This window comes from Thunnus albacares, chromosome 18 (genome assembly GCF_914725855.1).
Source record: "Thunnus albacares chromosome 18, fThuAlb1.1, whole genome shotgun sequence".
In the NCBI taxonomy this organism is placed as follows: domain Eukaryota; kingdom Metazoa; phylum Chordata; class Actinopteri; order Scombriformes; family Scombridae; genus Thunnus; species Thunnus albacares.
This window is the reverse complement of record NC_058123.1, coordinates 20,342,501-20,363,143: the sequence shown is the minus strand read 5'-3', so window position 1 is coordinate 20,363,143 and position 20,643 is coordinate 20,342,501. Positions and strand designations below refer to the sequence as shown.

Here is a 20,643-nt window from a genome sequence, read left to right as displayed (position 1 = left end):
ACTTATTCAAAAGCAGATTATTGTTATATGTCTTAAAATGTTTGGAGGTGCTGCTGCTGGTGAAATGACTGCTGGCCCTTCTAAAATCTGTCTTGATTCAGTGTGTTGGTTGGATCTGATAGAAACCCAGCTTACTCAGTTTATACATGGCTTTTCCTTTTCTGTGGGCTGGACCCACTAAGCCATAGAAATACTGTGGTGTCCCTTGGGAGGAAAACAACAATTTATTAACAGTACACAGGCTACTGTAGACTCTAGCCAACAGCAAAACAATAAGAAACTGCTAACTGTGCTGTTAGCGCTGAACTAGCCTCTAGCTTAGACTCCTGCATATAGACTAACTCAGTGGTTCTCAAACTTTTTCACATCAAGGAAATTATTCCCCTTCTTGCTGGGGACGCCCCGGGACACCCTCAAGGACTCCACTCTGAGAACCACTGGATTAACTCTTCAAACTACTAGAAAAAACAACAAACATTCCCTCTTATACTCTGCCAGTCACTGGTATTCTATCTCACAGCGACACTCAACACATTACAGTAACTCCTATCATGTCATTAACTACTATACTACTCTGTGTGTGTGAACAATACAGAAGCAGAGGTGGGTAATGAGATGCTGGTGAAGCGTCAGATATTGACTTTGGGGTTAACTGAGAATGAAGTCTGAGTAAAGGTGAAGGTCAGGTAGGTAGGTTAGGATCAGAGGATAGTGTGTGTGTGTGTGTGTGTGTGTTCTTACCTTGACCCTACATGTCAGAGAGAGATAAAGAGCCAGAGCATGCTCTCTCAAAGGTACATCATGTGCCTTGTTTTACAGTTTTGTTCTGTTCCTGCATGCTACTTTTACATGCATATGCGTGTGTGTTTAATGACTTGCGTGCACAGATAAATGTGTTTGTCAGTTTCTGGCCAACAGGTAGTGGTTCATTTTATCTAAACATCCAAAATTTCAGTGCTCCTGGTGCGCAGGCCTCTTAGAACAGACAGGCCTGGCTGTTTTCTTCTTTCCAGAGAAACACTCAAATCCAATCACACATAAACATTTCCCACTAATAATCATTGCCAGCTACCACTGGAAAGCCAAGATTTTGTTTCAAGTAAACATAGATTTGACATTCAAATAATAAGTGCTGCATAGATGGGGAAACAAACTGCTGACAGATTGTTAGTTAGCTTTCAGGCATCTGTAATTAATGTTGAGTTTTTAAACCTTTCATCCAATGAGAAACATGCCCCTTGACCTCACACACGCAAGCTCAGAGGAACACATGACTATCCCTGTCAGGTGGAGACACACCACACACACAAATACATAATGTCAAAGCTTCTACTTATGACAACCTTAATGCACAAATGTTTGCTTCTTCATCATATTTTTAGAATGTATTCGTAAATAAAACTGAAGTCAGAAATAAGTAAAAAGAAGTTTAACTCTACACGATATATAAACCTACAGTATATGTATGATACTACTTAGTTAAGGTATAATTCATAAACTCAATGTATTAATGGCACTTTTTGCATTCTGTAATGTTGATTTTTGTTTCACCTCTAAGAAGAATAGTATGGAAAATCCTGCAGCCATAAATGCTGTACAGATGCAGCTTGGGTGGGGAAACAGTTGTGGGTACCCATTATACTACAAATATGGTAGCCAGTTTTAATATTTGCAATAAAAATACATTCCTTTCTTTAATTAGAACCTTTAAACACACTTGGCATGAATGGATCCTTTATTATGATTCCTGCACGCTGGTGTTTTCCAGTATTTAACACCCATTTATGGAAATATCGACAGAAGAGAAACATTGATTAAAGCCATGTGTACAGTGTGTTTCAGGCCATTAAAGCATTGTGCTCAAATGCAGTTCAGACATTCACGAAGGTTAAGCTGATTCACAGCTGTTGAACCTGACTTTGATCACAATCCAGATTGTGTCCAGATTTCTTTATTCTAAGTGCAAACTGATCTAAGCCTTACTGATCAGTTTGGTGTGACTGTTGCAAAAACATCAAAACTGTCCCAGCGCTGCATAAATTTGAGCCTGAAAGGTTTATCATTAGCAAAAAATAATGTTTTTTAACGTTTTTAAAAAGTATAATTTTTAAGTATACACTTTGTCTTTTTTTGTCACCAAAATATTCAATCTCTTTTCTCTCTGACCACTGATGATGATGACAATATGAGTTACGCTGCATCATGTCATGGCACATGTATACTGGTAAAATGATTTGTTTTAGGTCTAGGGGCTTCAACCTTCTTGAAGCTGTGCAACCAATCAAAAATGACAATAACAACATGTGACCGTGACAGTGAAAAGTAATATTTGTAACAAAGAACAACATACTGTATAATGTTAACTGCTGACATTTTTGGCTACTGCAGTAACTGCACTTTAGACTACTAGCCTGTGCTGTCTATAATAAGAAAGTTTTCTCATTTTAACACAATCCTTTTCATGTAATAATAGATATAGGAGATTGTTTCATGTTATAATTATATACTTTTCTCATTATTGCTAGTTACTAAATAATTCTGAAAAAACAAGAAGCTTTTCTTGTAATACCAATTTACCGTTTTATCTTATTATATCGCAAAACTTTCCCATTATTTTACATGATGAATGTACCTCATCAAAACAAACTTTCATTATAACATAAGTTGATAAGTTGTTAAGTGTCTTGTTAATAACAGACACTTCTATATATCATTAAAACAAGACGAAGATCCAGTTAGTGCCTATACAGATGATATTGTAGAATACATTGTCTAGAAAAAGTGAAAATTACTGGTTTATATGGTTTGATTTACCTTTATAAAATTTCTCATTATAACAAGGAATTGAGCAAATATTTTTTTGTTATGGTGGCATCAATGCGTTGCCACAGAAACCCACAACAGAAGATAAGTAATAACATGCTGGCAGCCAATATTCAGTTCACAAAAGCTTTTCCATTTGCTGTTCTAAACACAGTGAAAGCTCCATCCTGCTGCACAGAAAATGATGTGTTGAGCCACAATAGGTGAACAAAGAAAGGAGCGCCACCTGCAGAAATTCAGATGTTTGGAGGAAAAACCTCCTCCAAGTACGTGAGGCAGCCTGCCTCTTGTATCTATCTATCTCCTGTGTATTTTCCATATTCCCCAGAGATAGCAACAGATGTCATCTGAATGCAAACTAACCCCAAAGTGTTAGCGCTCTGCTTTATCCACTGAACATAATCGAGAATCAAGCCCCAACCCTACCCACTGATCTACAGAGCCAACGCGCTGCTCTGTTTAGTTTTCTTGCATACAACACCAGTAGGCTCGAACTCCAGATGTAATCAGTGTCTGGTCACGCAGTCCCATTTAATGGCCATTACCTCTGAGTGCCACACAGCCAGGCAGCATGAAGCAGGCTTTGTAATGCGCTCTCCAGAGACATAGTGGCCTGGGAGAGGAAATGGAGACTGGAGCCCAGAGATGTGATAAGGACCTCTGCACTGTATGATTCAAGCTTCTCAGAATGGAGGCGTTGATCTGAGTCTGGAACCATGTAAACATCACAATACTTTCAATCTTGTTGTGGGTGTATTTTGGCGGTTTTCTGTTCTAAATTGGTGATCTAAAAAAAAATGGATGGTTTGTTAATCGCCGTAAGAAGGTAAAGTACTAGTTGCAGGACATATATTTCAGTTTTAGAAATAATTATTTGTTCTTGGAAGCTGAACTTTAAATACTTAAAAACATAGATTAGGTTAGATGTTCTAATCTAAACAGCTATAAACCTCTCCTGTAAGAGTGGTTGTGTGTCAGAGCTCAACAGGAAATGGAAAGTCTGTTAAACAGCGTGAGAGAGAGCAGAGAGCAGGCTGGTCCTCAGAGGAAACAACTGGTCGATTACCCTACACAACTTTATGCATAACTGATTTGTTGACTGCTGCAGTGGAACTGGAAACTTTTTTACATGTAGTGATTTTTTTTTTTTTTTTTTTTTTGGCAATAGTAAAATTCCACAGAGAGGTCAGATGTCAGGGTAAACTACGGGCCAGCATCCTCCACTGGTTAAATGATGGTTTCTTTACCTCAGAATATTACTGTGATCTTGATTTACCCTGTGATATATGGAGTTCTCTTTTAAGATAAACTTGCAGCTGGCTTAGTATGGTCTCAAGCTAAAGCTGCAAGTTAGAAAACCTATTAAACCTTTATTTAACCAAGGAGTGACTGATCATTTTGGTTTTCAAGATTGCAACAAAGAGTTATGCCAAAGGTCCTTTTATAGCAATACTAGTGGCATGATTCTAGGGATGGAGATGTGAATTATCAGACTTCAAACCAGCATTGTCAGACTGAAACATCTCAACAACCATTGGATGGATTGCCATGAAATTTAGTACAGACATTCATGATACCCAGAGAATGTATCCGTCAGACTTCAGTAGTCCCCTGACGTTTCCTCTTGCACCACCAGCAAGTCAAAGTTTTCACTTTCCTGTGAAATATCTCAACATCTACTACGTGGATTTAGACAAAATTTGGTAATTTATGGTTCCTAGACAATGAATTTGTCCAATACTAAACCAAACACTTGCAAAACTAATGATGATTCCATCAGCTTCAGCTGCACTTTGTGTGTCGTGCTAGTTAGCAGTTGTTATTAGCTGACATGATAAACTAAGATGCTGAATATTGTAAACACTATACATGCTAAACATTAGCATGTTAGCATTGTCATCATTAATATATTAGCATGCCAATATTAGCATTTAGCTCAAAACAACGCTGTCCCCAAGTACAGCCACACAGAGCCGCTAGCGTGGCTGTAGACTCTTAGTGTTATTTATTTCTGTAAGTTTACATTCAGTCTAGTTGATAAACAGGACGTGCAATTTCAGTTTCATTTGAAGAGTTTGACAACTCTGAATATGTGATGCACTTGATGCGGCTATGTGAGGTTACCTTGGGTCTCTGGGACTGCAGCAGCCACACACACACACACACAAACAAACAAATAGCCCAGCTGCAACATTCTGACAACAGGTGGTAAAAAGCTTTGGAATAATTTCTGCGCAGCCCATTGTGTGGTTTCTGAGTGTTTGTGCGCACATACACTCATGCTGTTAATTGTCAGCTCTACAACTTGGAGCCAAGCTACGGTTTGACAGTAAACAGCCAAAGGTGAAACTAAAGTGTTCCTGCTCAACTCTGGCAGAGTCCCAGACAGAGACGAAGACATTAGACTTAGAAACATAAACACACGGCTCTAGCAGTCATCTTTAAAACATGAAATGGAGTAAGACATTTCATGTTTTATAAGTATTTTCTGATGTAAACGTGGTTCTGAGGTCTACTCTTGAGTCCTTAACTAGATGTGTGTGCTGAAGCAACTACATTCTGTATATTATACCTTTAATTACATATTATTTTATTTTAGGTAAGATATTAAAGTTATCTGACCTCACAAATTCAAGCTAGTCATCCTGCCCTCATAGCTATTTGGGTAGATTATATTTGGCTTTTTTGGGGTGCCCTGTTGGCTGTGCAAAGTCACGAATCAACTAAAAAAAGTAATCACCTTTGATTTGTATATATACCAGCATAACTCTTTGTCCCCACACCAATCCAAGAATAATACCCTGCAAACTTTAAATAGAACTGGTGGTGCATCTTAATGGGGGGGCAGTTTGTTGTGTCTTTAGGCAGCAGCTGGATAGCTAGATTTTCAGCTCTACCTCTGAGAAATGTTTGTGCAACAAAGAGTCCCATCAGTCTCATCACACAGCAGTAAATTGATCAAAGAGCGTAAGGCTCACATACAAGAACTCAATGAACTGCAGAGTTAGTCAAATCCAATAGAAAAGCAATACTCAAAATGCCCCAAATGGAAGCACAAGGTAAATTCTTTGGAATTTAAGAAAGACAAATTTAGGAAAAAACAGCCTTGTTTTTCTCTATAAGAGATTATACAATACCAACAAAACATTTTCATGTATTTAAGTGTGAACATAACAAAATAACCCGTAATAACTGTAAATAACACATGAATTAATTATTGTAGTTCTCTTGGCCTGATAGGATTCACCTTTAGCAAAGTGTAACAGCTGAGGTGGGAGTCTATCTGTGTTATGTAAAATCTGTGTTCATGTGTGGGCCTATGTGTTTATTTATTAGTTCTAGCTGTGCTTGGCAGTCATTGCAATAATCTCTCAGAAATTAGTCCTCATAATGGAGATTAAAATATATCACAACCAGGCTAGAAAAGAAGAGCTATTTAAAAAAGTCTGAATAATCTGCTGGGGTGGATTTTCCTACTCCAAAACACAGCCAGTAGTTCAAGAAGAGTCAGTGAAGTTAACTTGCTGTCTTGCATGTAAAAAGTCAAAAAGTCACTTAGTGTCAAGCTGAGGAGGACCTCCAATGTGGCTGCCAAAATGTGTTACTATACATCACCTAAAACCTCTCTGTAAGCACCTCTCATATCTCTGTTTCCTCCTCAGTCCAAAGCCATGCGTGAGCGATGGCTCCTCCAGGGGATGGGAGTGGAGGAAGAGGAGGCACGGCGGAAACAGCTGGAACAGGATGAAGAACAAGGAAAGAGGCTGGAAGACATGATACATAGGTACTGTACATACACTTATACACTTAGGGCTTTGTTTATTCTTTATGCTCCTTGTGGCATAGCCGCTTACATCTTTTTTTTTCGGGCAAGTCGTTTGTTGTAGGACGTAACACATTTCCAACACTAGCATGATCAGACTCGGATACTGAACAGATGCGCGTAGCAAAGTCACAATAACAAGAGTCGTCACATCTGTTTTTGTTACAGCGCATCTGCTTTTCTTTCAGGCTTTGTGTAGTCTTCAGTTTTGACTGAACCGAGATGTATTGTAAAACACAGATCATATCACCTTCTTGGCTTTCCCTTCTTATGTCCCATGTTCTGACCCTCAGTTCAGCCAACCGTGGCAGTTTTATGACAAGGTCAAACGCCTGACAATCACATTCTTACATCCCATCCACACGGTCCAAACATTGTGCTTCGTCTTGTTAACACTGGTCAAAAACATCAGATATGTATCACATGTGATGCTAACAACGGAGCGCTGCTACACTTTAAGCTGTAGAGTGAAACATGCACTGCAGTAGATAGATATATCAAACCCTGAGGAAAGTATCAACAATAGTGGGGTTATGTACACCACTTTAATTACGTAAGCCACATTTGAAGCATCGAACCAGACTCCCAAAATAGAGCTATAATTTGGTGAGACTACATGTGGCTCAACACAAACACGCTCATTTCGCACAGCAGTTAACATGCACACAACAAACACACACACACACACACTGTAACTTGAGAAGTGTTGGAGGTAGGGGATTCTTCAGGGCACAAATCTACTAGTTCTGTAACCTTAGAGCAAAATCTCTTCTGCGCACTGATTTGAAAACAAACACCAAGAGCTAAACTGTATACATGTGTAACCTCTCTAAAAACAGATATGACAAGAGCTGACAAGGAATGAACAAAGAGAGGGATAGAACAGAGAGGAAAAAAGAGGAGGGAGGCTTTAGGGAAAACGAGAGCCGAGGGAAGGAAGGAAGAGGGGAAACTCATAAAGCAGAAACAGTACGTTACAAGATAGAAGCGAGGCAAGTGAAAGCAGGGTGTAATTGCCAGAGGAAAGAGAGTGAGATATTGAGAAGATTGAAAGAGGGAAAAAAAGGAGAGGGTGATGTGATTCTGTGTGCACTTCCTGCGTTTGTGTCTCTGGGAGGAGCTTCCTGATTCCCATCAAGCATTGCTGCGGGATAGTCACTTATTCCCCGATAAAGTTGGGGCATGAGATCACCGGTGCTATGAATAAAGTGCTAGCTCTTGTCATCATGATGCTGAGTGTTTTCCACTGACGGGGTGGGGGTATTGTGCTGGGCTACACCTTGTCCTGTCTGAGACAAAACATGCATTTTAGATTCAGGTTTCGTTTTTGTTTTGTTCGTTTGGGTTTTTTTTAGATTTTTATGAGCTGTTTACTGGTAGTATAGCAGAGAAGATTCATCAGATTTCTTTCCTGAAGTGATGAATTAACTTTAGACTGTGGAAAGAAACTAATTGCCAGCAACGGAATGAAAACTGACTTGAAGTTAAATGAAAGTTTTGAAACGTTTCCTGCATAAAATTAATGAATGAGCTGCGTATTAAGTGTATGTGAACTGGAAACCAAAGTTAAAATGCAGCATGCCTAGTGGCTAATTAGCAAGCATAGTTATCCATAGAAACAAGACTTAACTTATATTCCAATTAGTATAATATTTTTGTTAGATTGCATGTCAACGTGTAGAGAACTGACAAAGAGTGAGGAAGGTTGGCAGGGACTGGAAATGTTGCCTCTTCAGCAAGGTAATGCATGCATGTATCTAAAAGCAAGAACATCCTTGAAAGTGCATAAAATGCCTGAGAAATTAAAGTTCTTCTCCAGACATATATTAAGACATATAAAAATACTCTACTTGGAACAATGCTATGTGTCTGTTTTCCACACAAAAGTACAATTACAGTGTTAAAATTGGTAAAAAAAATAGCATCTACTCCTCCCTCATTAAAACATCTAGAATCTATGAATATGTAAATGTATTTCATTTCAGAAGTTTAACTGCTGGACACAAGATGTTTTCTATTTCACTGTGAAGTCCATTCTCAGTGTATGTACACTAGTGTAAGTTACATATTGGACCAGGATTGGCGTCAAACTAGTTGAGATGTCACAAATCCTGCTCACAGGACCACACCTAAAGCTCAGATTTTCAATGAGCACAGAGAAACTTTCCACTTTCAGCAGATGAATGTGAAAACAGCCTTCTAGTGTCAAACTCTACTAAACTCTGCACAGTGAAGCTCAAACATCCAACTGTTTGAACAATAAGAAAAAAATATTCAGGAGTGGATGGGGACTTTAAAAGAGACGCAGCAAAAAGGGAAAGCCTCAAAATGTGATTTTTTTTTTGGGACAAGACAACCTAAAGTAGCAGAAACTGTTACCATGCAGCACAGAATAGAAGAAAATATGACTCAGCGCAAACTCCTGCATCAACAAAAACTTAAATAACAATATGGTAAAGAATAAATCTCAGTATTGGAGTAGAGGACGGGCTGTTCCTCTTTAGGGCCTCTGTCAGTATCAGGAAGTGGGTGTGAAGTTAAAACTAATCAGCCGACATGCAATGAATATATGTTATTTCATAGTTCATGTGTTTGAGTGATGGACATCAGAGCGAGCTCAGGAAATTGGGCTTGTGGAGAGGCTCTGGGTCAATTTGGCATCAGTAAATCAGGCTCATGCTCCACCTCTTCATCTATCAAATCTCTGCATGAAAGAGAGTCTGTTAGCCACCAGCTACCGTAGCTTATCACCAGTGCTGAAACAGCGTCGACATCGTCACAAACGCCAGGATAACATTCGCTCGGGTATAAACAGAACAGCTGTGAATGGTCAAAGAGAGAGCATTGTAGACAAAGTACAGTTGTGATTGTGGAGCAGCTTCGCGTGAGTCAGTTCATTCAGCTGCTGCTGAATAGACGTGTTGTCTTTTTCAAAGAGGAGATATTGCAGTTTGTGGTTTCAATTACTTACAAAAGCAATTAAAACCTCAAAGATAACTCTTTACTGTGTTACACTGTCGTGTGTTTACGGTCTGGTTTCACTTTTTGTTTTTACAATGTAGCCAATTCCAACTTTATTGAGTTTCTCTGTATAGTAACAGACAGGAAGCAGAAAACCAAAGCTGAAATGAGAGTCAAACTCAGGCTGCCATGATATGTGGGCATTTCTGACTCCACTACACATCTGTATCACAAAGAAGACTTGAATTCACTCTGTATTTTCAAAATTTCTGAACACCTTTCGTTTCCAGGCTGCTAGAAAGTTTCTGAGTTCTAAGTTAGTGGATGCTTTGTGAAATAACTCACCCTTGTTCTGTTTCGGGCACAGTTATATACCAGTTGAGTCAGTTATCATCGTAAAAGACTCCAAGCAAAACTCCAGCAAAGCTCGGATAACCTGGCTTTTTCCCTGCATGTTTATACATAAGCAGTGCTGCACAAACAGTTCTCAAGCCGTTGCCATTGTGAGCCAGGGTCTCAGATGTGTGCTGAAAAATGCTTCGAGAGAAGCTCAGCTGTCTGGGACTACATTCTCGGGGCTTTCAGAAAACAATCTTCTCCAGTGGGTACAATAAAGCCACAGAGCACATGTGTGGGAGTCAAAGGAGTGCCTTTCAGTCACACAAAATCCTAAACGTGAAACCCCATTACGGAACTATTTTACACAAATAACCTTCAAATATTAACCACAGGAAAAAATCTAATTTATGAAAAACTTTTTAAAAAAAATGGTCATTCATTTGGGTACGATGTCATGCTGTGAAAGCGGGAGAAATTTCAAAGTTGTTGATGTTTGGGACAGGACACTGATTCACACTGTGGATGTGGGTGTGTTCGTGTGAATGCAGAGGGTGTGGCAACTATATTTACACCCTGTGGGACATCAACCAGAGTCTTTCCACTACTGATAGGACAGAGGTGAATAGTAGGGAAGCATATGGACTCTGCATTATCTGTGTGTGTGTGTGTCTGAGTGAGAGAGAGAGAGAGACAGAGAGAGCATGATCATGGATAAACCTGGCTTTTCATAAGATCTACATCTACCTCCCCCTTGTAAACATTTCTGAAATATACTCTTGTAACTAAAAGCACAGAAGCCCAGACACCTTGTCCGTCCCACTTTTACGGCTGTTAGACTAATAACACATGCACTAATGGATGCTTTAATGACAGAAAGCGACAAAGACAAAGCAGCAGCTCTTTTATGGAAACCCGTATTGTTTCACACGCCGATGAACACATAAACAGGAGCAAAAGAAAGAGGAGGAGCTGTCGTATCCGCCTGCAGAGAGCAACTCCAGTGTTGCTGAACTTTAAACGCGTCGAGACAAAAAAGAAAAGAGGCAAGAAAGAACAAGGGTCCCTTCAGATTATCCATACGATTATGCAAACCTAATGGAAAACACATTACGAAAAACAAAACACAAAGACACAAGGACAACAGCGGTGTCTTTGTGCGGTGTAGTAAGTGTCTGCTGCCTGCTGTTGACTTTAAACTGGAAATCACATAAAGTGAGGGGGGAAAAAAAGAGAAACAGTACAATCTTTGTACAGGTTATTACACATACCTAAGGTCACTGAGGCTGGAGAGCACAGACAGAACGGGGGAAAAAAGAGAGAGAGAGGAGGGGAAATAGAGGCAGTTTGTGAGGTCGTTTTTGTCAGTTGTAACCCAACTTGAGCAACACACAAAAAAGTGATAAAGCGATGAAGAAATAGCAGCCACTGTGCGCAGGAGAAGGCGCTAACCTCGCAGTGAGACGGAAGGAGACAGAAATGAGAGCGATGTGGTGGCAGCAGCAGCAGCAGTTTTACAGATTTCTCTGTCATTACACAGACGGGCAAAGTAAACAAAGAGAGGGACACAGCAGCGAAAGGCCCTTCCTTTCACAATATGGCACTGACCCGACCTGTACCCACACTGCGCTACTTTTGGATTACTGCTGTTTCATGTTGCACAGACAGCTCCATGCGCATTTAGCCATCATTGTGGGGGAGCAGTGTGGTATTTTTGGATTTTTTCGTATCCTGCCACAGGACAAGTTGAGAAATTCATCTTGCAGAGAAGCCATGAGGAGAAATTTGATTTTGCAGAAATCTGAGCGTGCATGGGATCGTTTAAGATATGCATGTTTACATTTTAAGGGAGTTCAGTCATATTTTGCAGCCTTGATATAACTAGGCCACTGCAGCAAGATTAGGCTAATACTGCATACTTAACCTCTTTATGTGTTTATTTATACTTAACATATAGTTATATTGCGTGTATTTCATATTTAGTGAGCCTAATCAAGATAAGAAGTCGTTTTTTTCCTGTTTATGTCTGTTTGCTAAGAGTTTTATCACTATTATTATTCTCCCTGCTGAGTCCCACCCCCACAGTGACCTTAATTCTCCACAGAGGATCAATAAAGATTCATCTTATCTTGTCCGACTATCAATCAATTACCAGACCAGAGGACCTCTTAACTCGAAACAGTGCTAAAGAGACAAATGGAGTCTGTAGGCTACATGAGGTCTAGAAGGCAATCTGGCAACAGCAAACTATACTTACTGCAACGAGCCCATTGAAGTGCCCCGTATCGTGTTACATAACGATCTAAGAATATTTGTCTTTGGCCTCACAGTGGCAGTATGAGAGCACACAGTTTTTAACTGAGCAGAAAAGTGTGATCCAGTTCAGTTCAGATCATTTCACTGCAGTTCAGCTGTGTACTGTTTACAGAGTCTATCTGCCCTCATTTCAGAGCTTAGCCATATTTATTAGAAACATAATAAACAGTATATTCATCTCTTCCAGTAACATAACATCAGGACACTGTAGGGCTGTTAAAATTTGCTCTACTATATACTTCTAAATTTAAACATAGTGTAGATAAACCAGCACAATGAGGCCGTGTTCTGAGAACTGTGCAATATTTTTAGTCAGACACAGCTGCTTGGCAAATATTGCTGCTCCAGGCTTATTTTCTTAACCTCAGACGTAACACCAGACAAGACAGATACCATTTTACCTCGCGCTGAATGCAACTGCAGTGAAAACAAACTGCAGACACCAAAATTGTACCTAACAAAACTGCTTCAAAGTCAAACATTAGACCCCAAATGTGAGGTACAGTAGTTTAGACAGAGGTTCTAGAAAGTACAGATTTAAGAGCACCAAACAACCACGTGTCATGTTGAACATTCATTGAAGATGAAATTCTCAGTTCCAACAAAGCCCCCTGTTTCTTTTTAGATTTCAACTTACAATAAACTCTGCACTCGGTTCATGTTCCACCTTTCCAAAAACCCAAAACATTTTACATATGGTATCTATCTTTATATCAAAACAGATCTTTTCAGTCAAAACAGGTTCTGTATATAGAGGAATGAAAAGGTTCTCCGTCACGGTCATTTGGCTGAACAAAACACGAATGTCTCATCATTCCTCAGGGATACTGGAGTGTTTTGTGATCTGGCTTCTATCCTTGCACGCCCTCCTTTTGTCCTTTTGGGTGATTCTACAAGCTTATAATTTAAGCCTGTTAAGCTGATGTTCTCAGTTAAAATCAACTAAATGCATGTAATACACAGAAAATTGCCTGGGTGGATACCTTTATCTGGCAAACAAATGATTTTACTAACAGAGAATGAATACACAGTAAAAGTGCTAGCAGAGGTCAACAAGTGCTACTTCAGTTTGTAAGTACTGACATTTAAAGTTATACTCCTCTACATTTCTGAGTGAAATACTGGACTTTACACATTTATCTGATCTTCAGTAAATTATAACCAAAGTTATATTCTTTACGTACGACTGTTATTCTACTTCTAATGGAGTATTCTTGGTGTATAGATTAGTATTCATACTGCTGGCCCTGTCATGTCACCAACAGTACAACCTGTAATTTGCCTTTTTTTTACACTCTCAACAGTATACAATGGTACAGATAAAGAGAACAGAGATAGAAAGTATGCGATCAATGCAATATTTAGTTTTGTGTGTGAATTTTAGCCAAGTACAGTTAATCAGATAAAAATTCTGTTTATTTGTCCCTGAGGGGCAATTGGTTCTGTTGCAGTAGCAATAAAAACAACAAAGGGTGAGACGCACAAGATAAAAACCACACATAATAGAAAAACACAGGAGTAAAAAGTGAACAAATGAAGTATAAAAGTAAGAATATCAATGAAGAAAAAAGGAGAAACAGGCATGGTTGGAGATATGCTGATGCTACTCGTACTTTACAGAGTTGAGCAATGAAACGGCATAGAGTATGAAAGAGTTAGTTTTAGTTAGTTAGTTTGGACTGATGGTTGTCTGAGGCAGGAACTCTAAACGCAGGAGATGGGTACTGTCAGATATTCTGCTTTCTTTAACAACTGTTCTTTATACAGTTCAGATACATTTCATCAACCTTGTTAACGAGTTTTTCTGTTTGAGGTTGAGAGATGCATACCAGCGAATGAAAGAAAAAGTGAAAACCTACTCAGTAAAAGATTTATAAAATAACATCATTAAAGATCTGTCAACCTAGAACTTGGGTAGCTTCCTCAGACAAAAAAGATGCTGCTGGCATTTCTCACTCAACGTATCTTTATTCCTATAAAAGCTCATCTTATCGTCAATATGATGCCCAAATACTTGAAAGACTCAACAATCTCAACATCTTGTCCGTTAAGTAAGAAGGAACAACAAACTATGTGAGTTCTAGCTTCTGTATTTGGGTGTGTGAACAGGGTGTTACAACAAGATCATAACTCAGTAGCCCAAAATAAGACGTGTAAGAAAACCGGGTGGATGGATGCTGTACATCTCCTCTAAGTGATGTGAATTGGATTTGTGAAATTAAAACAGGCTAACAGGTTTCACTCGCACCTGCTCACCTGGCCTCGCCTGTTACGGAAATAGCAGGCGCTCCTTATCTGTTTTTACGCCAAGTGTCACTCCTCACATCCTGCTTGTGATCTGGAGCGCAGATAACAAACAGGACAGAAACAGGAAGAAGAAGAAGAGTGCCGTATAATAGCATATTATAAATCTCTACCTACCTCAGCGCAGAGGACGGTTAAGGCCAGTCTGCTGATACATGATACAGCTTTGAAGGTTGTGATGTGGTTTTTCAGTGTGAGTAAGCAAACTTACAAATGCCAAAAAAGGAATTTTAGTAAGTGGTTTTGAAGGAAGCAAAATATTAAGCCGTGACTCTTGCCTGCTACTGACTGGAAAAACCCTAAACTCTATCCATGTGGAGTCATGTGTCATTAGTTAAACTTCCAGCCTTCCAAGATATGACATTTAATAAGGAAAAATTAAAAACTTTACCTTCAGACAGCCCTTTTCTTTGGCACTACATTTTCTAAACTGTAGAACTTCCATATTCCTACACATGCCTCACACTGTATTACGCCACAGATCAGCTGTTCGGGTAAGAAAGTGCTGCTGGTCTTTGCAAACGGAAATGATGTACGTGTTTATTTGCATATAGAGCGGGGAAGTGAGATCCGATCACAAGTGGAAACTCGAGACGCATGTGGAGGCACATTCTGATGCCAGGTGTGAACTGATGTACTTAGAGGTGTCAACTTGTGATTGGATCACCCAAGATGCATGTTAATGCCAGGTGTGGACAGGGCCAAAATGTTTTTATTAACGTTGAACATGTAGGATAGTAATTTTCATTAGCCTTATGTTAAGACATAATGAATAGATTCATGATCTTCACAAATTACAACTGCTTGTGTTTGAAGCCATTAATATAATCACAGCAAGGCCCATGCTAGAATAGCTGGTGAAAAATCAACCACATATATAGAAAATACTTTGCTTTCAATAATAATTTCTATCTAATATGGTTTTTCACAAACAAAAGCTCTATTACTTCATTAATCAAACATCCAGCTGAAAAACTAAGACATATTTTTGACTTGGACTTCTTCAGCTTCTTACAAACTTACAGCTATTTTAAAATATATGAAAAGAAAAAAAAAATCATAGTTTAAATGTACCCAATGTTTTTGTCAATTTCATCTTCATTGAACAATTTGACATGTTGAGAGTGACAGTAAACATGCGCAGATAAAGCTGATATAGCTGTCATATTTTGCCACTAACCTTCATGGACTAGAGGGAAAGATGATTCTACAGCTCCGCCCACTGAGGCTCACCTCCACCGATATCTAGGTTATCTCATCTTTCCAACAGCTCTGTGTCTGGAAAAGTATACAAGAAAAACTGCAAGAGAAGAAGTGTGCCTAGAAAGCAACTTTGTCACCATCACACACACAACACACACACACAGTACCACGTTTAAATACACTGTTCTTTACAGTGCGGTCAGACCGTCTTCCTCTTTCATAACATCAGTCTATCATTGCTTTTTGTCTGCCTCTGTATCTCTGACAGTCTGTGTGCATGTGGACACATGCCCAAATATACACACATCATCCACCACACATAAAACCAGATGTCTGCTCTTCCTCCTCCTCCGCCTGTATGATGTGGAAAGCAGTTGCTGCCCACCCTGGGCGTATCCATAGCAACTGGCCTGCGGTTGGTTGACAGGGCGGGACAATGACATCACTGGTCTCTTTCAGGATCGCCACAGAGATAGTAACAATGCCAGGTACACAAGTATAAGGAGAAGACATAATACGGAGAAGACACAATAAAGACTATATCTAGAGGGGGAAGGAGGGGCAACTTAAGGTTATGGCCCTGTTTCTCTCTCTCTCTCTCTCTCTCTCTCTCTCTCTCTCTCTCTCTCTCTCTCTCTCTCTCTCTCTCACACACACACACAAACCACATAATCTATTCTGTAAAAAAGATAGATTATAGATTCATTAGGTGGGTTAATAGAGGTCTTTGGTAGATCTTTTTGATATGAAAGAGCCCAGACTTTATAAGATATAAAGCAGGTAGAGACAATTAAGTAACATCTAGTATTAGGTAGGACTGCTAATAATGTTTCATCTTTCTTAAAGATTTATAGAGACTTCATACATAATAGTTTTTATCCCCTTAAAAGATCAGTACCCAGTGTGGCAAACCTCTAAATCCAACAATGTCTCCACTTGATTCTTTACAGGATCAATTTTATTTTAAGATGAAAATGAAGATGGGAAATACAGCAGTGTTACTGTAGGATTAGTCATGAAACAAACTAGCGGCATCACATTATTTCTTCTCTTTTTGTGCTCACAGTTTTGACCATGTTTAAGGATTGATCACTAGAGGGTGCCAGACACAAGCATGGCTGGGTGGCTCTCTTTACTCTGCACATTAGCCAAAGACCATTGAGGAGTTGCTGCCGGTTGACACACTGAAAGACACACTTGATCCATCCACTCTAATAGTCTTATAGGAAATTCTGCCTTGGTGAAGTTTCCTACCTCTATTCCCCGTCCTATCACCAACCCTTCCTATCTACAGTCTTCCCTACTCACTATTTTTACAGTAATATGAACTCATTAAGTGCCACAGAGACAATATGAGTCCCTACAGGAGTATTACAGTGATATTAGCGTGTTTGTTCATTATCGTTGACAAGTCATCCTCACAGAGAAGGGCTTTGATTTAGATTAAAATATATGATCAAGATTAAGACAATTAATGTCAGGGTTCCAAGCAATTTGACAAGGGTTTGTGCACAACTAATGCTGACATGATTGTCTGCCCCATCCATGAATATTTATAACTTTTGTCTTGTAGGATGCTCTGTATAATATAGTATCTATAGTGGTGGTAATATATACTTAAAAATACCTCGAACTACAGAAACCTGCATCCTCCTCCGGTAACAAATCTTGTTTCTCGTCCATTTTGGCAAGACCACACGCTGCTCATGGGAAGCAGAGGTAAAACCCATTTCCCACCAGAAAGGGAAAATAGGAAACGACATAGGGAGGAGCAAGGAAAAGTAGCCACACGGGAGGCGACAGTGTCCAGACGTATTCAATGGTTCAAAAGGTGAGGGTAAAAAGAAGATACAACTGAGGGAATCTTCAATATCAAAGCGCATGGACACAGTTACTGACATACAGCATGTTTGGGTTTCTGCATTAACTAGCTTCACACATTTTATTCAAAATGTGCTGCATTGACTCCCGTCTCACAACTGTCTGCAAATCTATTCTTGCTTTGTGTAGCAGTTTATGCTGAATGTTTATATGACAGAGGAGGTTTAATACAAGTGGATGGTGCAATGCAACTAATAAGCTATGATCGTTTCCTCCATTTTGAACTAGTCATCAAAGGTCAGCACTGTCAAGAGAGCTTGCTTTTGGTCAACGATGTGACTTTGAGATTTACCAACGTTGAACTTGACATGAAAAATTTGCACGGATTTAGTTTGCCCCAGCAAGGTAATACACTAATTACAGCGATTCCACTGGAATGAGTTGGTGGCTGGATTGTTATTGGTTGAGCAGACCTACTCAGACCTGCTCAGTAGACCTTTATTTACTTTTGGTAATTCTATACAATCACTATAAGAAATTATTGTCTAGATTAGTCTACAAATACATTTCAAGTAGCCTACTTACATGAACTGATTACACATTGTAGTGTTGTCCTTGCAAAGGCAAAATCCAGGGTTGGGTAATTGTTTCTCATACCGACAAGGCTCGAGTTAAATATAGGATGTGCAATCCAGCATCACTATATTTATAAATAACTACTGTCTCATTGCAGTCGCCACTCTTGAACCACAGAATACACTCAGATATGAAGTTGGAGAAACCACTTAAAATTAAGAAAAGAAACGGTAAGAGTGCTAAAAATAACAATGGAAGTAAGAACAAGAATCATGGTTACTGTCACCTGCCTACTGCCACCTACAATATGCTATAAGTATTAAACAAAATAAATGATTAAACATCTCAGTTGCTATGAAGTCCCAGTCCAAATGAACCACATATACTACATTATATGGACAATACACTCCGATAAGATGCTGGCTGTCTTCATAATGGACAGTGGTTTTAGAATAACTATTGTCAACATTGCTATATTTGTTGCCGTAGCAAAGACAATACAGTTGTTTTTGGACACATAGAACCTTTAATCATCTGATTTCAAATAACACTGAGCAACCCCAAACTGTGGTGATTATTTTGGTCCAGACAATGGCTTAAGGGCACAGTTGTGTAGAGGATCAATTTCTCTGCTGCTTTCTATGAAAGCTTTACTAATTTACTTATTAATGCATAACAACGCTACTAACCCTACCCCCTAACCCTAACCCTGACCCCAACCTTAACCCTAATCCTGCTCCAACCCAAGACACGCAATGTATGTTCATATCATTTGGCTAAGGTTTCTGGTTTACTAATGACTGAGGTACTTGGTCCTCCTCACAGTTATCAAAGCTCTGAAAACAAGTATTTTTAGTGCCACCGTACAGTTTTCTGTAGCTGTGTAACACCCAAACGACAGGCAGCTGAAGATGAACCCGATTCAAAACACTGGCAGATGGGAAGTGACTGTAGACTGTTTGGATTTGTTTAGTTAAACCTCAGTGATCAGCGCCAAAGCACCAAGTTTTCTGGCGTACATGAAAGACACAATCCATGATTTTGTTGGCGCCAACAAATTCCAAAAATATCCCCCCTGTTCATTGTTTTTATATTGTGAAAACTCAATACAGTTCACAGTTGAAAGTGGACTATTCACCCTGAAAACCTGTGCTCTACTATTTCTGTGAAGTGCTTCAGATAAAATTGTTCTTTTGAATAATATACCACACAGTCAGGACAATGTGTACTAGTGCTTGTTCATGGTCGCTGATGCTGATATGTTGAGTGGGCTCTATTGATTGTGGAATACTGAGGGAGCAGTTTACGGCATTGTTATGAACCTTAATATCTCTTCTACACACACACACACACACACACACACACACACACGTCGACTGACGGACAAATTCTTTGCGTCCCAGAGGAGTGTATTCTAAAGTGCTGGCAGTCAGTGAGGAAGCAACCCTGGTCCTCCTCCCTGACCGCTTCCTAGTATTGTTGTTACGTCCATCTCTTAAATGTCCACATTAGTGTGCATGTGTGTGTTTGTACATAAGCCTATTTTAGGGGCATGTGATTTAGGTAATGCTACTGATGTCTCAAAACTGCCCTCATCAGAAAAATCAAGTGCATTGGTTGGACTGTATGTTCAAGCCTTAAAACAAGGCTTAAAACACCTATGTTTACATTCAATTTACAGTCAATGTTAATTTCTTTTACCCGTTAATGTGATCTCCTAACCTTAAAGGGGACATATGCTTTTTGTGATTTTCTGTTATTTTTATAGTTAAGATGTCAGATGTCTATGCTAAACATGGTTAAAATCCCAAAACTTGAGGTTAACATATTTAAAAATGCTGCCTGCAAGTCAAAAGCCCAGGTTTCAGTCTGCTCCGTTTGCAATGTTACCTCTACTTCCTCCTGCCATGCCCACATATGGCCATCTGTTGGTAGCCTTTGTTACTAAGGTTGTTGCTAAGGTTTTCCATGGGTAGTTTTCCACTCCCATATTTCAGATCAGATTTAGGCTCGAACAAGTTTCCATTTTGAATAAAGAACGGGAAAAAGCAGCGAAATCCTGCCACTACTGTTTGTTTACGTAGCGTCACAGGGGAAGCTGGCCAATCAGAACAGAGTGAGCTCTTCCGCAGGGTGGCCTTAAGGAGACAGGAGCAAAAACCTGCATGAGGGAATGCAAGTGCCAATGTAAGATAAATAAGGAGTTTATTGAACTGTAAATCATGCACAGATATTCCAGCAGAGCCCTAGAATATAAACATAGAGCTGGAAATGTGCATGATACGTCCCCTTTAAAAATGGGCCTTTCTGGAAGGCACTGACAAACATGAGGACTCAGAATTCAACTCAAATCAGGATTTAGGTGATTACTTACACTCTAAAAGACAAACTTCTTTATACACACATTCTGCAAATGGGATTAGCACTGCCGGATATACTGTACAGATCATGTAATTCTTCAACCTTTATGTCAAACTAAT

The 20,643-nt window shown here is 39.4% G+C and overlaps 1 protein-coding gene across 14 annotated transcripts in view; it reads left to right on the top strand.

Annotated features, from left to right (window-relative positions):
- Positions 1 to 20,643, top strand: part of LOC122968464 (A-kinase anchor protein 2) — a 107,387-nt gene that overhangs the window by 43,442 nt on the left and 43,302 nt on the right. For all 14 annotated transcript variants that reach the window (XM_044333720.1, XM_044333717.1, XM_044333715.1 and 11 more), the window contains one exon: positions 6,486 to 6,607. In XM_044333720.1, coding sequence (XP_044189655.1) covers positions 6,486 to 6,607 — 122 coding nt within the window. The remainder of the gene's footprint in view (positions 1 to 6,485; positions 6,608 to 20,643) is intronic.